Consider the following 19,404-nt stretch of genomic DNA (forward strand, 5'->3'; position numbering starts at 1 on the left):
AAAGTGAGTCTTATAACAGCAAGTTTAGCAAGCCTTTGATGCAAAATGTATATTATGTAACAAGAACAATAACTTGAGTTGTCATTGTCTGCATAAATGCCCCATAGATCAAGTTCTGCTATCTGCATAATAAGGATATGCATTCTTTTCTTATTCATTTCATTTACTCTTAGTTTTGATGCTTGCTTAGGGACAAGCAAGGTTTAAGTTTGGTGTTGTGATGACAAGTCATCATATACCCATTTTTCAAGCTAACTTCACTTGTTTTGTTAGCATTTATGCACTTTCTTGCATCCTAAGTAAGTGATTTGGAGTGAAAATACATAACTTCTCTAAATCAAGCAACCACCATGAAATTAATGTTAATCCATGAGGTTTGAGCTCATTTTAATTGAATTTTAATTGATTTATAAGCCTCTTGAATTTAGTGATACTTTGAGTGGTTGTTTGGTTTATTATAGGTGAAGAAAAGAAAAGAAAATGAAAAGCGTGGCCTAAGAAGTGTAACACAAGAAAAGGAAAGCGTGGCCAAAGAGGAGAGAAGCGTGCTGCATACAATGGGGGAAGCAACATTGCCCTCTACAAGGGCAGAATGCCCTCTAGGAGGGCAACATTAGGTGACCAAGCAAAGGAAGGCAATTCTGCCCTGCCCACTCCAAGGGCAGAGCACAAAATGTGCCTTGGAACCAAGAGGAAGAGAACCTTGCCCTGCCCTTGTGGAGGGCAGAATCGGGCTCTCCAAGGAAGAAATTCAAGAAAAAAATATCAACCATGCATGCCACAAGGATCGAACAAGGGACCATGAGCAAGCTAAGCACTAAGGTTCACTACCGTGCCAAGAAACCAAGAAAATAATTGTAGCGCATGCGTCCGCCCAGTTTCGAACACGGGCCGTGAAGGAAGGGACTTTGCCCTGCCCTTGGCGCGGGCAGGGCAGCATCGTGTGTGGCGCACCAAGAAGCACCAACGCGCGCACCAATTTTCTCCCATGGCAGCACCAAGCGCGCACCAACTCACGTCCCTGGCGCACCAAACTTTTCCTGCCCTGCCCTTGGCGCGGGCAGGGTAGCATCCCACGCACCAAGGAAAATTCTGCCGCGCCAAGCTCGCACAAGGCTGCACCAACACGCACCAATTCTCGCACTAAGCTTCATTTTTCTGCCCTGCCCTCCACAAGGGCAGGGCAGCCTCCTGGGAGTGACTTTCATGGGCCGAAAATTCAATTAAAAATCCAATTGAATTCATTTCTTCACCAACTCAAAAGCCCATCCAAATCCCAATATCTAAGAATAGAAAGTGTATAAATAGAAGCTAGTTTGATGTAATTAGCACTTTTGAACCTTTGAACTTTTACTTTGGCATTTTTACCTTCACTTTTGAATTTTACCTTTCTTTGGAGCTTTGGCACTTGTTCTTGGTGACTTGACTGAGATCTCTGAGAATTGGGGAGGAGAATTGATCTCTCTTCTTCCTCATTCTTGCCTAGGCACTTCTAATTTTCTTGCTTTGAGTTTTGGGTGTGAGAAATTGAGGAAATTCTGTCTCAATTCCCATTCAAACTCTCTTTAAATCTTCTCTGCAAAATTCAAATCAATTTCAATTTCCTTTACTGCTTCTTCTTAAATTTTCTGTCAATTGCTTTGATAACTCAGATCTGGGAAGGAAATTGAGTTTTAGGCTCTGCTACCTAAGCTCTTGAGTCCTGAGATCAAAATTCACTTTGGGTTCTTCTGTGAATCTTGCTGCATTTTATTTCCTTTCTGTTTGAATGCTTATTGCTTCTGATTCAATTTTTGCTCTCTTAATTGTTGCCATTTACTTTCTCTTGGTTTAGATTCTGCAATCCCAGTCCTCAAACCCCTTTTATTTTCAAGTCATTTATCTTTCTTGCTATTTAAGTTACTGCAGTTTATGTTTCTTGCACTTTAAGTTTCAGTCATTTACTTTCTTGCTCTTTAAGTTTCTGCAAATTTACTTTTCTGTTCTCTAATTTACTACACCTCTCCCTTCCCCCTTTACATTTACTGTCATTTACTTCCTGTTAAACACAAATCACTCAACCAAAACTTGATTCGCTTGACTAAATCACCCACTAAACTAAAATTGCTCAATCCTTCAATCCCTGTAGGATCGACCTCACTCATGTGAGTTATTATTACTTGATGCGACCCGGTACACTTGCCGGTGAGTTTTGTGTTGGATCATTTTCCACACATCAGAGGGTTCTTGGTTCATACATAAACCCAACCTCTGGGAATTGTGGTAGCAGCATTCAGAAACCACCCATTCAGGCCAACAATTTTGAACTCAAACCACAGCTAATATCACTGGTGGAGAATCATTGTTCATTTAGTGGGAGTGCTAATGAAGATCCAAACCAACATCTCAGAAAATTCCTGAGAATTTGCGACACTGTGAAGTCCAATGGAGTCCAGGAAGATGCCTATAAACTGCTCTTGTTCCCATTTTCACTTGGGGACAAGGCAGCTAAGTGGCTGGAATCATTCCCAAGGGGGAGCCTAACAACCTGGGATGAGGTGGAAAGCAAGTTTCTGGCACGTTTCTACCCCCCACAAAAGGTCAATAGGCTTCGATCTGAGGTTCAGACTTTTAGACAACAAGATGGTGAAACTCTCTACGAGGCATGGGAGAGGTTCAAGGATTTGACAAGGAAATGCCCACCAGACATGTTCCATGACTGGGTGCAATTGCATATTTTCTATGATGGACTTTCTTATGAATCAAGGAAGGCTGTAGACCATTCATCAGGAGGTTCATTGAACAGGAAAAAGACTGTGGAAGAAGCCATTGAAGTGATTGAGACAGTGGCTGAGAATGAGTACTACTATGCTTTAGAGAGACACAACACTAAGGGAGTCATGGAGCTGAACCATGTTGATACAATTCTAGCCCAAAACAAGGTGTTTGCCAAGTAACTAGCAGAGCTCACCAGGAAATTAGAAACAAATCAAGTGGCTGCAATACACACACAAGATCAAGAGGAAGTAAGCACTGAAGGAGGTGATTGGGAAGAGGCCAACTATGTGGGAAATCAACAAAGGCAACCATATGATCCACATTCCAACACTTACAACCCAGGCTGGAAAAACCACCCAAACTTTGGGTGGGGAAACCAGCAAACCCAACCACAAAACCACAAACCTTACAACCCCAACCAACATAACAATTCCACATACCAAAACTCCAACCAAAGATCATACCAAGCCACACAAAACACTTACTCCCAACCACCATATCATGGCCAAAATAATCAACCTGCCCAACCTAATCCGAACCAACAATTTCAAGATCAATTAAACAGGATAGAAGGAATGCTTGCAACCATGGGTCAAGACATAACCGAATTGAAAGCCTTTAAAGAAGAAGTAAATTCTAACTTGCAAAACCAAGGAGCTGCCATCCAGAAGCTAGAAAATCAAATTGGGTATTTGTCTAAGCAAACCCCTGGGCCAAGCGTTTCTCATGCTGCCAAGGCAATTGCAAGGGAAGAATGTAAGGTCATAACCCTCAGAAGTGGAAAGAAGCTAAAGGAGATCTCAAAGGAAACCACAGAGGATGAAGCAAAGGAAAATGTGAGAGACAAGGAACAGAGACAATCTTTTACATCGTCTGCAACAAAAGAAAAAGAAAAAGAGGTCCTGAAGCTTTATACACCCAAAGCACCATATCCTCAACGTTTGATGAAAAGTGAAAAGGATGGCCAATTCTCCAGATTCTTGGAGATTTTCAAGAAGCTTCAAATCAACATTTCGTTTGCTGAGGCAATAGAGCAAATGCCACTCTATGCAAAATTCTTAAAGGAATTAATGACCAAGAAGAGAAGCTGGAGAAATGAGGAAACTGTGTTGTTGACTGAAGAATGCAGTGCCATCATTCAACACAAATTGCCTCAGAAATTGAAGGATCCAGGCAGTTTCCAAATCCCCTGCATCATAGGAGAAGTCGTGGTGGAGAAGGCCTTGTGTGACTTAGGGGCCAGTATCAATTTGATGTCTCTAACAATGATGAGAAGAATGAAGATTGAGGAAGCCAAACCAACAAGAATGGCCCTCCAATTGGCAGATCGAACTTTTAAATTCCCTCATGGGATAGTTGAGGATTTATTGGTGAAAGTGGGAGATTTTATATTTCCTGCCGATTTTGTGGTGTTAGATATGGAGGAAGAAGCCAAAGCTTCGATAATCCTGGGAAGACCCTTCCTGGCTACTGCTGGAGCCATCATAGATGTCCAAAAGGGTGAACTCACTCTTAGACTACATGATGAGCAATTGGTGTTTAACGTATTCAAGGCAATGAGCTATCCATCAGAATCACTAAAGGAATACATGAGGGTGGATGTAGTGGACATTGCAATACAAGAAACCTTTGAGGAAACAACAAAGGAAGTGGCAGAGGAGGAGTTCACCAAGGATATTGAAGTTAGTGACATCAAGGCTGCTGAAACAACCATGCCAAGCATGCCAGAGAGAGTGAAAGAAGAGAAGGAAGCACCAAAACCTGAGCTCAAAGCATTGCCCCCTAATCTCAAGTATGCATACTTGGGTAGTGATGAGAGCCATCCTGTTATCATTAGCTCTGCCCTGAGCCAAGAACAGGAAGAAGAATTGATCAAGGTGCTACAAACTCATCAAGATGCCATTGGATGGACCCTAGCTAATTTGAAGGGGATAAGTTCATCCATATGCATGCATAAAATCTTGTTAGAAGAGGATGCTAGACCCTCCATTCAAGCTCAGAGAAGATTGAATCCCGTCATGAAAGAAGTGGTACAAAAGGAGGTCATGAAGTTATGGCAGGCAGGGGTAATCTACCCCATTTCTGATAGCCCATGGGTTAGTCCCATCCATGTAGTTCCCAAGAAAGGTGGCATAACTGTGGTGCCAAATGAGAGGAACGAACTCATACCCACAAGAACTGTCACTGGGTGGAGGATGTGCATAGACTACAGGAAGCTTAATGAAGCCACCAGAAAAGATCATTTCCCACTCCCATTCATGGATCAGATGCTTGAAAGGCTTGCAGGACATGCTTACTATTGCTTTCTGGATGGATACTCAGGCTATAATCAGATAGTAGTTGATCCAAGAGATCAAGAGAAAACATCATTTGTTTGTCCATATGGAGTTTTTGCTTATAGACGCATGCCCTTTGGATTGTGCAATGCACCTGCCACTTTCCAAAGATGCATGCTGTCCATCTTTTCGGACATGATTGAAAAATTTATTGAGGTTTTCATGGATGATTTTTCTGTGTTTGGAGATTCTTTTCCTAGCTGCCTACACCACCTTGCCTTGGTGCTTAAGAGATGCCAAGAGACCAACCTAGTATTAAACTGGGAAAAGTGTCATTTCATGGTCACAGAAGGAATAGTCCTTGGCCACAAAATCTCTAATAGAGGCATTAAGGTGGACAGAGCTAAAGTGGAACTCATTGAAAAACTACCTCCACCAAGTAATGTCAAGGCAGTTAGGAGTTTTTTGGGACACGCTGGCTTTTACAGAAGGTTTATTAGAGACTTTTCTAAAATAGCCAAACCTTTGAGTAACTTGCTTGTCTCTGATACACCCTTTGTATTTGATAAAAATTGCATGCTAGCCTATGAACTTTTGAAGCAAAAACTTTCCTCTGAACCTATCATTGCCCCACCTGATTGGAACTTACCTTTTGAACTGATGTGTGATGCATCAGACCTTGCTATTGGGGCAGTGTTAGGACAAAGGAAAGACAATTTGGTACATGTGATTTATTATGCCAGTAAAGTCTTGAATGATAACCAAAGGAATTACACAACCACTGAAAAAGAACTCTTGACAATAGTCTTTGCATTTGACAAATTTAGATCCTATCTCATTGGATCTAAAGTCATTGTCTTCACTGATCATTCAGCTTTAAAATACTTACTTGCTAAACAAGAATCCAAACCAAGACTTATTAGATGGGTTCTTTTGTTGCAGGAATTTGACATTGAAATCAAAGACAAGAAGGGTGTAGAGAACAAGGTGGCAGACCATTTATCAAGGATACCATGTGAAGAAGGAAGCACACAAAGCACACATATAAATGAGTGCTTTCCTGATGAACAACTCATGGTAATTCACAAAGCACCCTGGTTTGCAGACATAGCAAACTTCAAGGCCACTGGGAGTTTGCCGTTGGAATTTAACAAGCATCAAAGGAAGAAATTGGTAAATGATGCCAAATACTTCATCTGGGACGAACCATACTTGTTCAAAAAATGTTCGGATGGCATACTCAGAAGATGCATATCAGAGGAAGAAGGAAGGGAAGTCTTATGGGACTGCCATGGCTCCACTTATGGAGGACATTTTGCAGGAGAAAGAACAGCAGCTAAGGTGTTGCAGTGTGGTTTTTATTGGCCCACTATCTTCAAAGATGCAAAGGAACTAGTGAAGCACTGCCATGAATGCCAGAAAGCGGGGAACCTGCCAAGAAGAAATGAAATACCACAACAATTCATTCTGGAACTTGAATTGTTTGATGTATGGGGGATAGATTTCATGGGACCCTTTCCCACCTCATACTCAAATAATTACATTCTTGTGGCAGTAGACTATGTCTCCAAATGGGTTGAAGCAATAGCAACTCCAACCAATGATAATAAGGTAGTCATGAACTTCCTCAGAAAACACATTTTTTGCCGTTTTGGGGTTCCAAGAGCAATCATCAGTGATGGAGGAAGCCACTTCTGCAACAAACCATTAGAGGCATTGCTTCTAAAATATGGAGTCAAACACAAGGTAGCCACACCATACCATCCACAGACAAGTGGGCAAGCCAAAATATCTAATAGGGAACTCAAAAGAATCCTGGAAAAGACTGTGGGAACTTCAAGGAAGGACTGGTCGATTAAGCTAGATGATGCTCTTTGGGCATATAGGACAGCTTTCAAAACACCAATTGGAATGTCTCCTTACCAACTAGTATATGGAAAAGCTTGCCATTTGCCACTGGAGTTGGAGCACAAGGCATTCTGGGCCTTGAAACTCTTGAACTTGGACAGCAAAGCTGCTGGAGAAAGAAGGATGTTGCAAATTCAAGAGTTAGAAGAATTCAGAGCTGAAGCTTATGAGAATGCCAAAATTTACAAAGAAAGAGCAAAGAAGAAGCATGACAGCAACATAGCCCCAAGGAAATTTGAAGAGGGACAAAAAGTATTGCTCTACAATTCTAGGCTGAAGCTATTTCCAGGGAAGCTAAAATCAAGGTGGTCTGGACCATTCCTTGTCACCAAGGTCTCCCAATATGGACAAGTAGAAATCATGGAAGAAAAGTCACAACGAACCTTCACTGTGAATGGTCAAAGACTCAAACATTACTTGGGAAATGTAGAGGAGAAGGACAAGGTTAAATATCACCTCAACTGAGGAAGCTGACCGTCAAGCTAATAACGTTAAAGAAGCGCTTGTTGGGAGGCAACCCAACCTGAGGTAATACTCCTTTGCTGTTTCTTTTATTTGTTTCAATAAAAAGGTGAAGTAGTTTCTGTGCATTGCAAAGAATTAAGTTTGGTGTTTCACACCAAACAATGAATTCGTGGATCAATAATTCAAAGGGGAATGTGTGACTCTAAGTTTGGTGTTCCACCATACAGATCAATTGAACACAACAACCTTTGAATTATATGAAAGGAACAACCATTCTAAGCAATCACAGAAATGCTTAAAATCCTTAACAGCAACTTCATTCCAAGGAGAATTCAAGGATTCAAAGAGCAGAGGAGTAAGTAGGAGACTAAGTTTGGTGTTCACACACCAACTTAAGACTCAGACACTTGCCCATACATAGTTGAGCTAACCATTCAAGTGCTTGAGAAGCAAGCAACTTCATCACTCTTTGCAGGAAAGGAAACAAGGATCTTAGAAAGAACATGAAGCAACAACTAGGAGAAGAAGGAGAAATCAAATTGTTTCCTGGCAACAAAGAGAAAACAAGAAATTTCACAAGGTGGTGTTGTTCCTTGACCATTCTTTAAAAGGCAAACAAAAGCATGCTTGTTCTGGTTTAAACTGTAATTGTTGAATCTTTCTGGAATGTGAAGTTTTTAGTATGAGTGTTGGTTTACTGCTTTGAATAAAGTGAATGCCTAGATGTTTGGATATAACTTCACCTTCTTAAACAAATGCTTGCCATGCTTGTTCTGTTTCCAAAAATAAAAGAAAAGTTTGAACAAAAGTAACTTGGCTCAATTAGTGACAAATCAAGTAGAATTAAGTGGTGGTATGCATGCTTGATTGTTTAGTCAGATCACTGGAAATTGAGTGTAGAATTATCATTTTTGTGTAGAAGTTTGAATACTGTCTATGGATCTTGATGAATAAATGTCTTTGGCCATGAAAAAGAAAGAAAAAGAAGAAGAAAAAGCCAATGAAAAAGGGCAACCAAAAAGCAAAAAAATTGAGAAAATAAGCTAGGCACCAATGGTTTGAACTTCTGAGACAAATGCCTGTGGTGTTTATGTATTAAGGATATGCTTGGATGAATAGGTTCTGAGGAGTGTTTCAACACTTGGTAACTTGGGTTAACTAACCCGGGATTATCAACCAAAAGTCCATTATCAAGAGCAACCTAAATACAAAACATTTAGTCACACAAAGAGGTGCTGGGCACCAATGTCTCAAGAAGAAATGTGAACTAAAATGCCTGTAGTGGATATGTGTAGTGCACTGATAAGAAAAAGAAAATTCCAAAGGCTTGTGCAACACATGACACTGAGCAAACAAGGAGCAAAGGAGCTCTAAGAAAAAGAAAAACAAAGAAGGGAAAAGTGCCAAGGACATAAGAATAACAAGAGGCCATAGGAGTGTTTGATGGATGCAATGAAAAAGTGATAATCTTACCTGATAAGAATGAAAAAGTGATGCTGCAACTTTCTGCATAAAACCCTTCTGATGAACTTCAAATGCTTGCTAATATAGCCAATGTAATTGCTTTCTGTTTCATACTTTCTTCTCAAATAACTCAGAACTTGCTTAGGGACAAGCAAGTATTAAGTTTGGTGTTGTGTGATGCCAAGGCATCTTAGGCTAGTTTCACTAGCATTTTTCTATTAGTTTTAGTTGTTTTATGCATTTTCTTGAGCTTAAAGTAACCAAGAATGGTTAAATGAATAACAAAGCAATGAACCATCCAAACAGTATGATTTTGATGCAAATTCCATGAGTTTTTAGTTATATTACTTGAATGCTATGAATGGAAGATTTCTCATGAAATTTTGCAAGACTTTGATGCAGTTGTTTGGATGACTTCAGGGAAGAAGAGGCTAGGCAAGGAAGCAACAAAATCAATAAAGGAAGCTTGAATATCACATGTGGAGTTTAAGTTCCAGTTTAAGCTTAAACTGGAACTTAAACTGCCAAGCCATATAATGCTGGGAACTATCAGTGGCGTTTAAGCTCCAGTTTAAGCTTAAACTGGAGCTTAAACGCCAAAATCATGAAAGCTAAGGAAAAGCTGAAAGTGGCGTTTAACCTCCAGTTTAACCTTAAACTGGAAGTTAAACGCCAGAAATGAGAAATGCACCAGGGAGCCATTTCCACGTTTAAGCTCCAGTTTAACGTTAAACTGGAGCTTAAACGTGTTCGACCAAAATTCTCCTCCAGGGTTGCTTTCTTCATTTCCACGTTTAAGCTTCAGTTTAACCTTAAACTGAAGCTTAAATGTGTTCGACCAAATTCTCCTCCAGGGTTGCTTTCTTCATTTCCACGTTTAAGCTTCAGTTTAACCTTAAACTGAAGCTTAAACGTGTTCGACCATTCCACACTCCAGGGTTGCTTTCTTCCATTTCCACGTTTAAGCTTCAGTTTAACCTTAAACTGAAGCTTAAACGTGCTTGAGTTATACCACCTCCAGGAGTGTCCAACGTTTAAGTTCCAGTTTAAGCTTAAACTGAAACTTAAACGTGCTTCCACAAAAGGCATCACTGGAAGTGTCTGGCGTTTAAGTTGCAGTTTAAGCTTAAACTGCAACTTAAACGCCACTATTTGAAAAGGTTTCTGGGCCAAAGATATTGCAGTTTAAGTTAGCATTTGAGCACAAACATTAACTTAAACGTACTCTGGTATGAAACCCAATTGAATATCATGGTTTATGGGATTGGGCCTGAAGAATTGATGAGTCTGGAATTTCAATTTGTTAAGTCATGTGTCATTACTTGATTATCACTAAGTTGGCTCAATGAATGTTACAGAATTGGATCAGCAGCCTCATCAGGATTATGGATCATAAACCCAAAGCAAAAGGAAATCAGGGAAAGGCCTCAAAGCCCAAGAAACACAACAGAAGCTCAATTTAGAAAGTGTATAAATAGGATAGAATTTAAGTTAGTAAAAGGGACTTTGGATCATTTTTCGAGTTTTCATACTTTTTGTAATTGAATTCAGAGCTATGACTCACTAAACCCCTTTCATTGGGTTAGGGAGCTCTATTTTAATTCAATGAATCAATAATAGTTTTTATCTTCTTCTTCAATCTTTTCTCTTGAATTTTGTTAGAAAGCTTCTCGATCTAATTCCATTGGTTAGTTGTCTTGGGAAAGAAACTATCCATAATTGGAATCCTTCGGAACCTTGGGAAAGGAATGGAGGATTCATGCTAGAGAAGCTTTCTCACAGTGAATTGGATTGGGGTTTGGATGTATATTGTGACATGTAATCCTACCAAATTGTGGTTCATGAAACTGTGTGGTATAATCAGTGATCGAGCATCATCTCTTCTTATGAACATTTAAACCAAGGGATTGGGAATTTGTTTGTTTTTAGAGAGAATTGGTGAGCCAAGGGATTGGGATCCAATCATATAAGATTGCCAAGCAAAATTCAATGAATGCATTGGTCGAGGAAGGGATAAAAATGTTTTGATTCGGAGATCTCAATATCTCCTGAAACCCAATGAATTCCCCATTTCTGATCTACTACTTTCTCTTTACATTCTGCAATTAAATTCATGCAATCACCCCGATCCCTTTTTAATTTCAGCAATTTAGCTTCTCGCTCTTTAATTCATGCAATTTAAGATTCCGCAATTTCAATTTCTTGCCATTTCCGTTTCCCGCCAATTTTACATTCCGCAATTCTCATCTAAATCTTGATTCCGCTCAACTAGAACACACTTCTAATCCGAATTGCTCACTCAACCAATCCTTGTGGGATTCGACCTCACTCTATTGTGAGTTTTTACTTGACGATAACCGGTGCACTTGCCGGAAGGAATTTTTGCCGATCGTGCAATTTCCTAAAATCGTAGCATCAGCGTTTAACGCCAGAATTGGCTCAAAACGCATTTTTGCATGCCATTTGGTGCAGGGATGACTTTTCCTTGACACCTCAGGACTTGTGGACCCCACAGGATCCCCACCAACCCCACCACCCTCTTTCTTCTTCACCCATTCACCAATCACCTCAACACCTCTTCCCCAAAAACCCTTCACCTATCCAATCCCATCTTTCTCTTCACCACTCACATCCATCCTTCATAAAACCCCACCTACCCCACCATTCAAATTCAAACCACTTTCCCTCCCAAACCCACCCATACATAGCCGAACCCTACCCTCTCTCCACTCCTATATAAACCCATCTTCACTCATTCATTTTCACACAACCTAAACACTACTTCTCCCCCTTTTGGCCGAACCACAAAGCCATTTCCTTCTCCTTCATTTCTTCTTCTTCTACTCTCTTCTTTCTTCTTTTGCTAGAGGACGAGCAAACCTTTTATGTTTGGTGTGGTAAAAGCATTGCTTTTTGTTTTTCCATAACCATTTATGGCATCCAAGGCCGGAGAAACCTCTAGAAAGAGGAAAGGGAAGGCAAAAGCTTCCACCTCCGAGTCATGGGAGATGGAGAGATTCATCTCAAGGGTGCATGAAGACCACTTCTATAAAGTTGTGGCCTTGAAGAAGGTGATCCCCGAGGTCCCCTTTTCACTCAAAAAGGGTGAATATCCGGAGATCCGACATGAGATCCGAAGAAGAGGTTGGGAAGTTCTCACCAACCCCATTCAACAAGTCAGAATCTTAATGGTTCAAGAGTTCTATGCCAATGCATGGATCACCAAGAGCCATGATCAAAGTGTGAACCCGAACCCAAAGAATTGGCTTACAATGGTTCGGGGGAAATACTTAGATTTTAGTTCGGAAAATGTGAGGTTGGCATTCAACTTGCCCATGATGCAAGGAGATGAACATCCTTACACAAGAAGGGTCAACTTTGATCAAAGGTTGGACCAAGTCCTCACTGACATTTGTGAAGAGGGCGCCCAATGGAAGAGAGATTCAAGAGGAAAGCTGGTTCAACTAAGAAGGCATGACCTCAAGCCCGTGGCTTGAGGATGGTTGGAGTTTATCCAACGCTCAATCATTCCCACTAGCAACCGGTCCGAAGTTACTCTAGACCGGGCCATCATGATTCATAGCATCATGATTGGAGAAGAAGTAGAAGTTCATGAGGTTATAGCCCAAGAACTCTATAAGGTGGCGGACAAGTCCTCTACCTTGGCAAGGTTAGCCTTTCCTCATCTCATTTGTCACCTCTGTTATTCAGTAGGAGTTGACATAGAAGGAGACATCCTCATTGATGAGGACAAGCCCATCACTAAGAAAAGGATGGAGCAAACAAGAGACCCCTCTCATCATGAGATCCCTGAGATGCCTCAAGGGATGCACTTTCCTCCACAAGACTATTGGGAGCAAATTAACACTTCCCTAGGAGAATTGAGTTCCAACATGGGACAACTAAGGGTGGAGCACCAAGAACATTCCATCCTCCTCCATGAAATTAGAGAAGATCAAAGAATCATGAGAGAGGAGCAACAAAGACAAGGAAGAGAGATTGAGGAGCTCAAGCACTCCATAAGACCTTCAAGAGGAAGAACAAGCCGCCATCACTAAGGTGGACCCGTTCTTTAATTTCCTTGTTCTTTATTTTCCTATTTTTTGAAATTTTCATGCTTATGTTTGTCTATGTTTGTGTCTTATGATCATTAGTGTCTTAGTGTCTATGCCTTAAAGTTATGAATGTCCTATGAATCCATCACCTTTCTTAAATAAACAATGTTCTTAATTGAAAAGGAGAAGAATTGCATGAATTTTGAATTTTATAACAGATTAATTATTTTGATGTGGTGGCAACACTTTTGTTTTCTGAATGTATGCTTAAACAGTGCATATGTCTTTTGAATTTGTGGTTCATGAATGTTGGCTCTTGAAAGAATGATGAAGAAGGAGACATGTTACTGAGGATCTGAAAAATCATTAAAATGATTCTTGAAGCAAGAAAAAATAGTGATTAAAAAAAAACGAAAAAAAAGCAAAAAGAAAGAGAAAAAGAAAGAAAAAGAAAGAAATAAAGTTGTGATCCAAGGCAAAAAGAGTGTGCTTAAGAACCCTGGACACCTCTAGTTGGGGACTCTAGCAAAGCTGAGTCACAATCTGAAAAGGTTCACCCAATTATGTGTCTCTGGCATGTATGTATCCGGTGGTAATACTGGAAGACAGAGTGCTTTGGGCCACAGCCAAGACTCAATAAGTAGCTGTGTTCAAGAATCATCATACTTAGCTAGGAGAATCAATAACACTATCTGGATTCTGAGTTCCTAAAGAAGCCAATCATTCTGAATTTCAAAGGACAGAGTGAGATGCCAAAACTATTCAGAGGCAAAAAGCTAAAAGCCCCGCTCATCTAATTAATACTGATCTTCATAGATGTTTTTGGAATTCATTGCATATTCTCTTCTTTTTATCTTATTTGATTTTCAGTTGTTTGAGGACAAGCAACAATTTAAGTTTGGTGTTGTGATGAGCGGATAATTTGTACGCTTTTTGGCATTGTTTTTAGTATGTTTTTAGTATGATCTAGTTAGTTTTTAGTATATTTTTATTAGTTTTTAGTTAAAATTCACTTTTCTGGACTTTACTATGAGTTTGTGTGTTTTTCTGTGATTTCAGGTATTTTCTGGCTGAAATTGAGGGACCTGAGCAAAAATCTGATTCAGAGACTGAAAAGGACTGCAGATGCTGTTGGATTCTGACCTTCCTACACTCGAAGTGGATTTTCTGGAGCTACCGAAGCCCAATTGGCGCGCTCTCAACGGCGTTGGAAAGTAGACATCCTGGGCTTTCCAGCGATATATGATAGTTCATACTTTGCCAAAGATTTGATGGCCCAAACCGGCGTTCAAAGTCACCTTCAGATTTCCCAGCGTTAAACGCCGGAACTGGCACCAAAGTGGGAGTTAAACGCCCAAACTGGCACAAAAGCTGGCGTTTAACTCCAAGAAGAGTCTCTACACGAAAATGCTTCAATGCTCAGCCCAAGCACACACCAAGTGGGCCCGGAAGTGGATTTTTATGTCATTTACTCATCTCTGTAGACCTTAGGCTACTAGTTCTCTATAAGTAGGACCTTTTACTATTGTATTTTCATCTTTTGATCATGTTTTTATGATTGAACCCTCTTTGGGAGGCTGGCCTCACGGCCATGCCTAGACCTTATTCTTATGTATTTTCAACGGTGGAGTTTCTACACACCATAGATTAAGGTGTGGAGCTCTGCTGTACCTCGAGTATTAATGCAATTACTATTGTTCTTCTATTCAATTCCGCTTGTTCTTGTTCCAAGATATCACTTGTTCTTCAACTTGATGAATGTGATGATCCGTGACACTCATCATCATTCTCACCTATGAACGTGTGACTGACAACCACCTCCGTTCTACCTTAGATTGGGTGAATATCTCTTGGATTCCTGATACACGATGCATGGTTGATCGCCTGACAACCGGGCGCTCGCCTGACAAACGAGCCAGCCATTCCGTGAGATCAGAGTCTTCGTGGTATAGGCTAGAACTGATGGCGGCATTCAAGAGAATCCGGAAGGTCTAACCTTGTCTGTGGTATTCTGAGTAGGATTCAATGATTGAATGACTGTGACGTGCTTCAAACTCCTGAAGGCGGGGCGTTAGTGACAGACGCAAAAGAATCACTGGATTCTATTCCGGCCTGATTGAGAACCGACAGATGGATAGCCGTGCCGTGACAGGGTGCGTTGAACATTTCCACTGAGAGGATGGGAGGTAGCCACTGACAACGGTGAAACCCTTGCATAAGCTTGCCATGGAAAGGAGTAAGAAGGATTGGATGAAGACAGTAGGAAAGCAGAGAGACGGAAGGGACCAAGCATCTTCATACGCTTATCTGAAATTCCTACCAATGAATTACATAAGTATCTCTATCTTTATCTTTATGTTTTATGCATCATCTATACCCATTTGAGTCTGCCTGACTAAGATTTACAAGGTGACCATAGCTTGCTTCATACCAACAATCTCCGTGGGATCGACCCTTACTCGCGTAAGGTTTATTACTTGGACGACCCAGTGCACTTGCTGGTTAGTTGTGCGAAGTTGTAGTGATCACAATTTCGTGCACCAGAAGCTTTTGCTCATCCTCAAGGTAAGCATATTTGAGATGTGGAGGGAGAGGTTTCAATTCTAACTTTTGATCATGGGCAGGCTCTGGGTTATCTGGGGCTTGTGAGAATGGCGAAGTGTTCTCATTGTCATCCTGAACAATTAAAGAGATATCCTTCTTCAGTTTATCAGTAACTTCAGATGGAAAGAATTTCTCCAGAAACTCCTTTCTGAGTGTATCCTAGTTGGATACATTTGCTAGAGGTTGAGTGTAGTACCACTCTCTTGCTTTTCCCTCAAGAGAGAACGGAAAAGCTTTCAGCAGAATTGAAGTTTCATCAGTGCCATCACGCCTGACAGTAGAACAGGCTGCCTAGAAATCTCTCAAGTGCTTGATAGGCTCTTGAGCAGGTAGGCCATGAAACATGGGCATCAAATTTAGCAGTGCGGTCTTTATTTCAAAATCCGTAGCTACCGCTGGATGATGCGCTTGAAACGGTTGCATTGTAAAATCAGGAGCTCCTTCCTCTTGAATGGTAACTCTTCTAGCTGCCATGTTTTCTGCACGTAAAACAACCGAATCAGTAGAACGGGGGCTGGTTTCTTCCTCATATTAACTTTCAGATCCGCCCTCAGAGCGGACTAACCTACGCTATTCTCGCCTTATTCGTGAAATTATTCTTTCAATTTCAGGATCGAATATTAGCAAGCGCGGATCAGGAAGTGAATGTGTCATTTGACAGAAGAAACATGCAGCTCATAGTAGCCAAATTAAATAAAATGCAAGTAAATAAATTCTAATTAATAAAATTAGCCCTCTATTGCAACTCCCCGGCAACGGCGCCAAAAATTGATGGAGTGCAGAAGATGGTGAATTAAAAATTTATTAAAATGGTTACGTTGCAAGTATAGTTCTTAACTCACCGAAAATCTGCCTATCAATTTAGAAATATGTCACAGAAAGTTTAAATTAAAATTACTGGGAGTTTTAAGTCCCAGGTCGTCTCCCAACGAGTTGCAGAAAAGTGTGCTATTTTATTAATCAGATATTCCAAAAAGTTGAGCTAAGTAAATTGGGATTTAAATTGAGGAATTTTAAATAATATAAATAAAAGCCTTGACTGGGAATTGATTGGTTAGAATCTCTATCATTGATGGAATAATTTTTAAGATTGATTTATAATTAATGGTTACTTTGTTTGGTTATCCCTTACTAGGTAAGGGAAAGTCAAACAAGTTGGAATGCCAGATCTGTTCACGAGTTACAACCCACTTAGTTCAAAGGGATTGGCGTTGGTGACAAGATAGCAATCCAACAATTAACCCAACTACAAATTTTTTTCTTCAATCCTTCCAACTCAAGAGTTCCTTTTAATCAATTCCCCATTAAGTAATGAAACTACTCACGCATTGTAAATAAAGAATCCATGGCACATGAAAGGAAATTAAAAGAAGACATGATTATTGGAATTGAAATTAAATTAAAAAGAAATAATCCTTGCATTAATTAATCATAAACGTATCTGAATGACAAAATTGAACATAACAAAGAACATGGAAGAATAAAACCAAGTTAAGAGAATAAACTAGAGTGATGAAGTTTTGATGAGGAAATAACTCTTCTCAATGTTCCAATGCTAAGACCAATTGAAAGTTAAAATTCTAAAAGCTATAGAGAGAAAACCTAAGAGAGTGAAAAACTAGATCTCAAAAAACTGAATGAATATGTCTGTGTCGTTTCTGCATATTCTCCGACTCTAGTCTGCTGTTCCGGGCCGAAAACTGGGCCAAAATAGGGTCCAAAATCACTGGTTTCGATTCTGCAGATTATGCAGATCGCGCATGTCACGCGATCGCGTCGTCCATGCGGACGCGTCGCTTGCGCTTTTCCTCTTCACGCGTTCGCGTCATCCAAGCTACCGCGTTACTTGTGCTTTCCAATCCGCGCGGCCGCGCAAGCCATGCGGCCGCGTCACCGCGATTTGCGCTCCTTCACGCGGTCGCGTGAGCCATGCGACCGCGTCACTTTTCGCTGGTTATCTCTTCAAATTCTTGTGTTCCTTCCATTTTTGCTAGCTTCCTCTCCATTCTCCGTCTCATTCATGCCCTATAAAGCCTGAAACACTTGACACACAGATTACGGCATCGAATGGAATAAAGGAGAATTAAAATTAAATAATTAAAGTCTCTAGGAAGCAATTTTCAAACATGTAATAAATTTAGGAAGGAAATCTAAATGCATGCTAAATTGATGAATATGTGGGTAAGGATCATGACAAAACCACACAATTAAACACAATATAAACTATAAAATAGTGGTTCATCAGCATCCAACGCAAGGAAGAGAGTAGATGGCTGGCGTTGAACGCCAGTTTTAGGCCTTTATCTCCAATGACAAGTATGAGCTATTATATATTGATGGAAAGCCCTGGATTTTAGCGTTCCATAGACGTTAAGAACGCTCCATTTAGACATCTGTAGCTCCAAATTAAAAATGCTTGCTTGAATGCACGGAGGTCAGATCTTGACAACATCTGCTACGCTTTCCTTGCCTCAAAATCAGACTTTGTCAAAACTCTTAGATTTTAGCCAGAAAATACCTGAAATAACCATAAAACACAACAACTCATAGTAGAATCCAAAAATGTGAATTTTACACTAAAACTTATGAAAATATGATAAAAGACAACAAAAATTATATGAAAATAATGTCAAAAGTGTATAAAATATCCGCTCATCAGTTAGATGAAGAACAAACGTTAGAAAGCATGATTATAGGGGAATTGAGTGGATTAACCCTAAAAACTTGAGCGACTACAATGCATATACATATCCAGTGAGTGTTCAATTGCTCAATTCCATATTCCCATCTTTGATCATTGCTTATCTTGCAAGTTTGTAAGCTCTTTTGAATAACTCAATTCAATTGTGAATTTGGTTTTGGTATGATTATTTTAGCCTTTGAATGTGCATACATGATTTTTTGGAAATTTGATTTACTTTGACTACATATATGCTTGTATATAATAATAATAATAATAATAATAATAATAATAATAATAATAATAATAATAATAATAATAATAATAATAATAATAATAATAATAATAATAATAATTAGAATAGTTATATGCATATAGATAGGTTGCATTTAGATAGTTTGCATTGAATAAAATTGGTAATCCCTTATTGTCTTTCTTGAGTTTAACATGAGGACATGCTATTGTTTAAGTGTGGGGAGAATGATAAAATACAATTTTATGGTTTATCTTGTATTGAATTTGGTGGATTTTATCAACTTTTCTCAATTTATTCAATGAAATAGCATAGTTTTATGAATTTCTCCTATTTGTGCTTTATGGTTAAAAACATGCCTTTTAGCATTTAAATAAGTTAAATTTGATCTACTTTGATTCCACTAGATACCTTGATGTGTTTGTTAGTGATCTCAGATTTAGGAGGCAAGGATTGGATCAAAGAAGTGAAGAAAAAACATGCAAAGTGGAGAATTCATGAAGAAATCAGGATTCTGTGAAGTCATGGCGACGCGTACGCGTGACCCACGTGTACGCGTGAGGAGGAATTCACCAGGCCATGCGTACGTGCCACCTACGCGTACATGATGAACGGATATTTTATATGCTTTTTGATGTTATTTTCTTAGTGTTTTCAGTAAGTTTTGTTAAGTTTTATTACGTTTTAGTAGGTTTTAATGCAAAATTCACTTTTTGGATTCTACTTTGAGCTTTTATATTTTTCTTATCATTTTAGGTGATTTTTGGGTGAATTTGGCAAGTTTTGGCAAAGTCTGATTCAGAGGCAAAGAAAGGACAACAGATGCTGTTAGATCCTGACCTCCATGCATGCACACAAGCATTTCTAGAGCTACAAAGGTCCAAATGAAGCGTTCTCAATGGCGTTGAAAAGTTAACTTCCAGAGCTTTCCAGCAATATATC

At 39.7% G+C, this 19,404-nt stretch overlaps 1 protein-coding gene and 1 non-coding gene across 2 annotated transcripts; one reads left to right on the plus strand and one right to left on the minus strand.

Annotated features, from left to right (window-relative positions):
* Nucleotides 1–2,585: 2,585 nt before the first annotated feature.
* On the minus strand, nucleotides 2,586–2,689 carry LOC130972759 (small nucleolar RNA R71). Its single transcript, XR_009083922.1, has one exon. It is a non-coding gene; the product is annotated as a small nucleolar RNA R71 (small nucleolar RNA).
* Nucleotides 2,690–6,944: 4,255 nt separating this feature from the next.
* On the plus strand, nucleotides 6,945–7,406 carry LOC130966273 (uncharacterized). Its single transcript, XM_057891061.1, has one exon. The coding sequence runs from the start codon at nucleotides 6,945–6,947 to the stop codon at nucleotides 7,404–7,406; it is 462 nt and encodes a 153-aa protein (XP_057747044.1).
* The last annotated feature ends 11,998 nt before the right edge of the window (nucleotides 7,407–19,404 follow it).

This window comes from Arachis stenosperma, chromosome 3 (genome assembly GCF_014773155.1).
Source record: "Arachis stenosperma cultivar V10309 chromosome 3, arast.V10309.gnm1.PFL2, whole genome shotgun sequence".
Classification (NCBI taxonomy): Eukaryota; Viridiplantae; Streptophyta; class Magnoliopsida; order Fabales; family Fabaceae; genus Arachis; species Arachis stenosperma.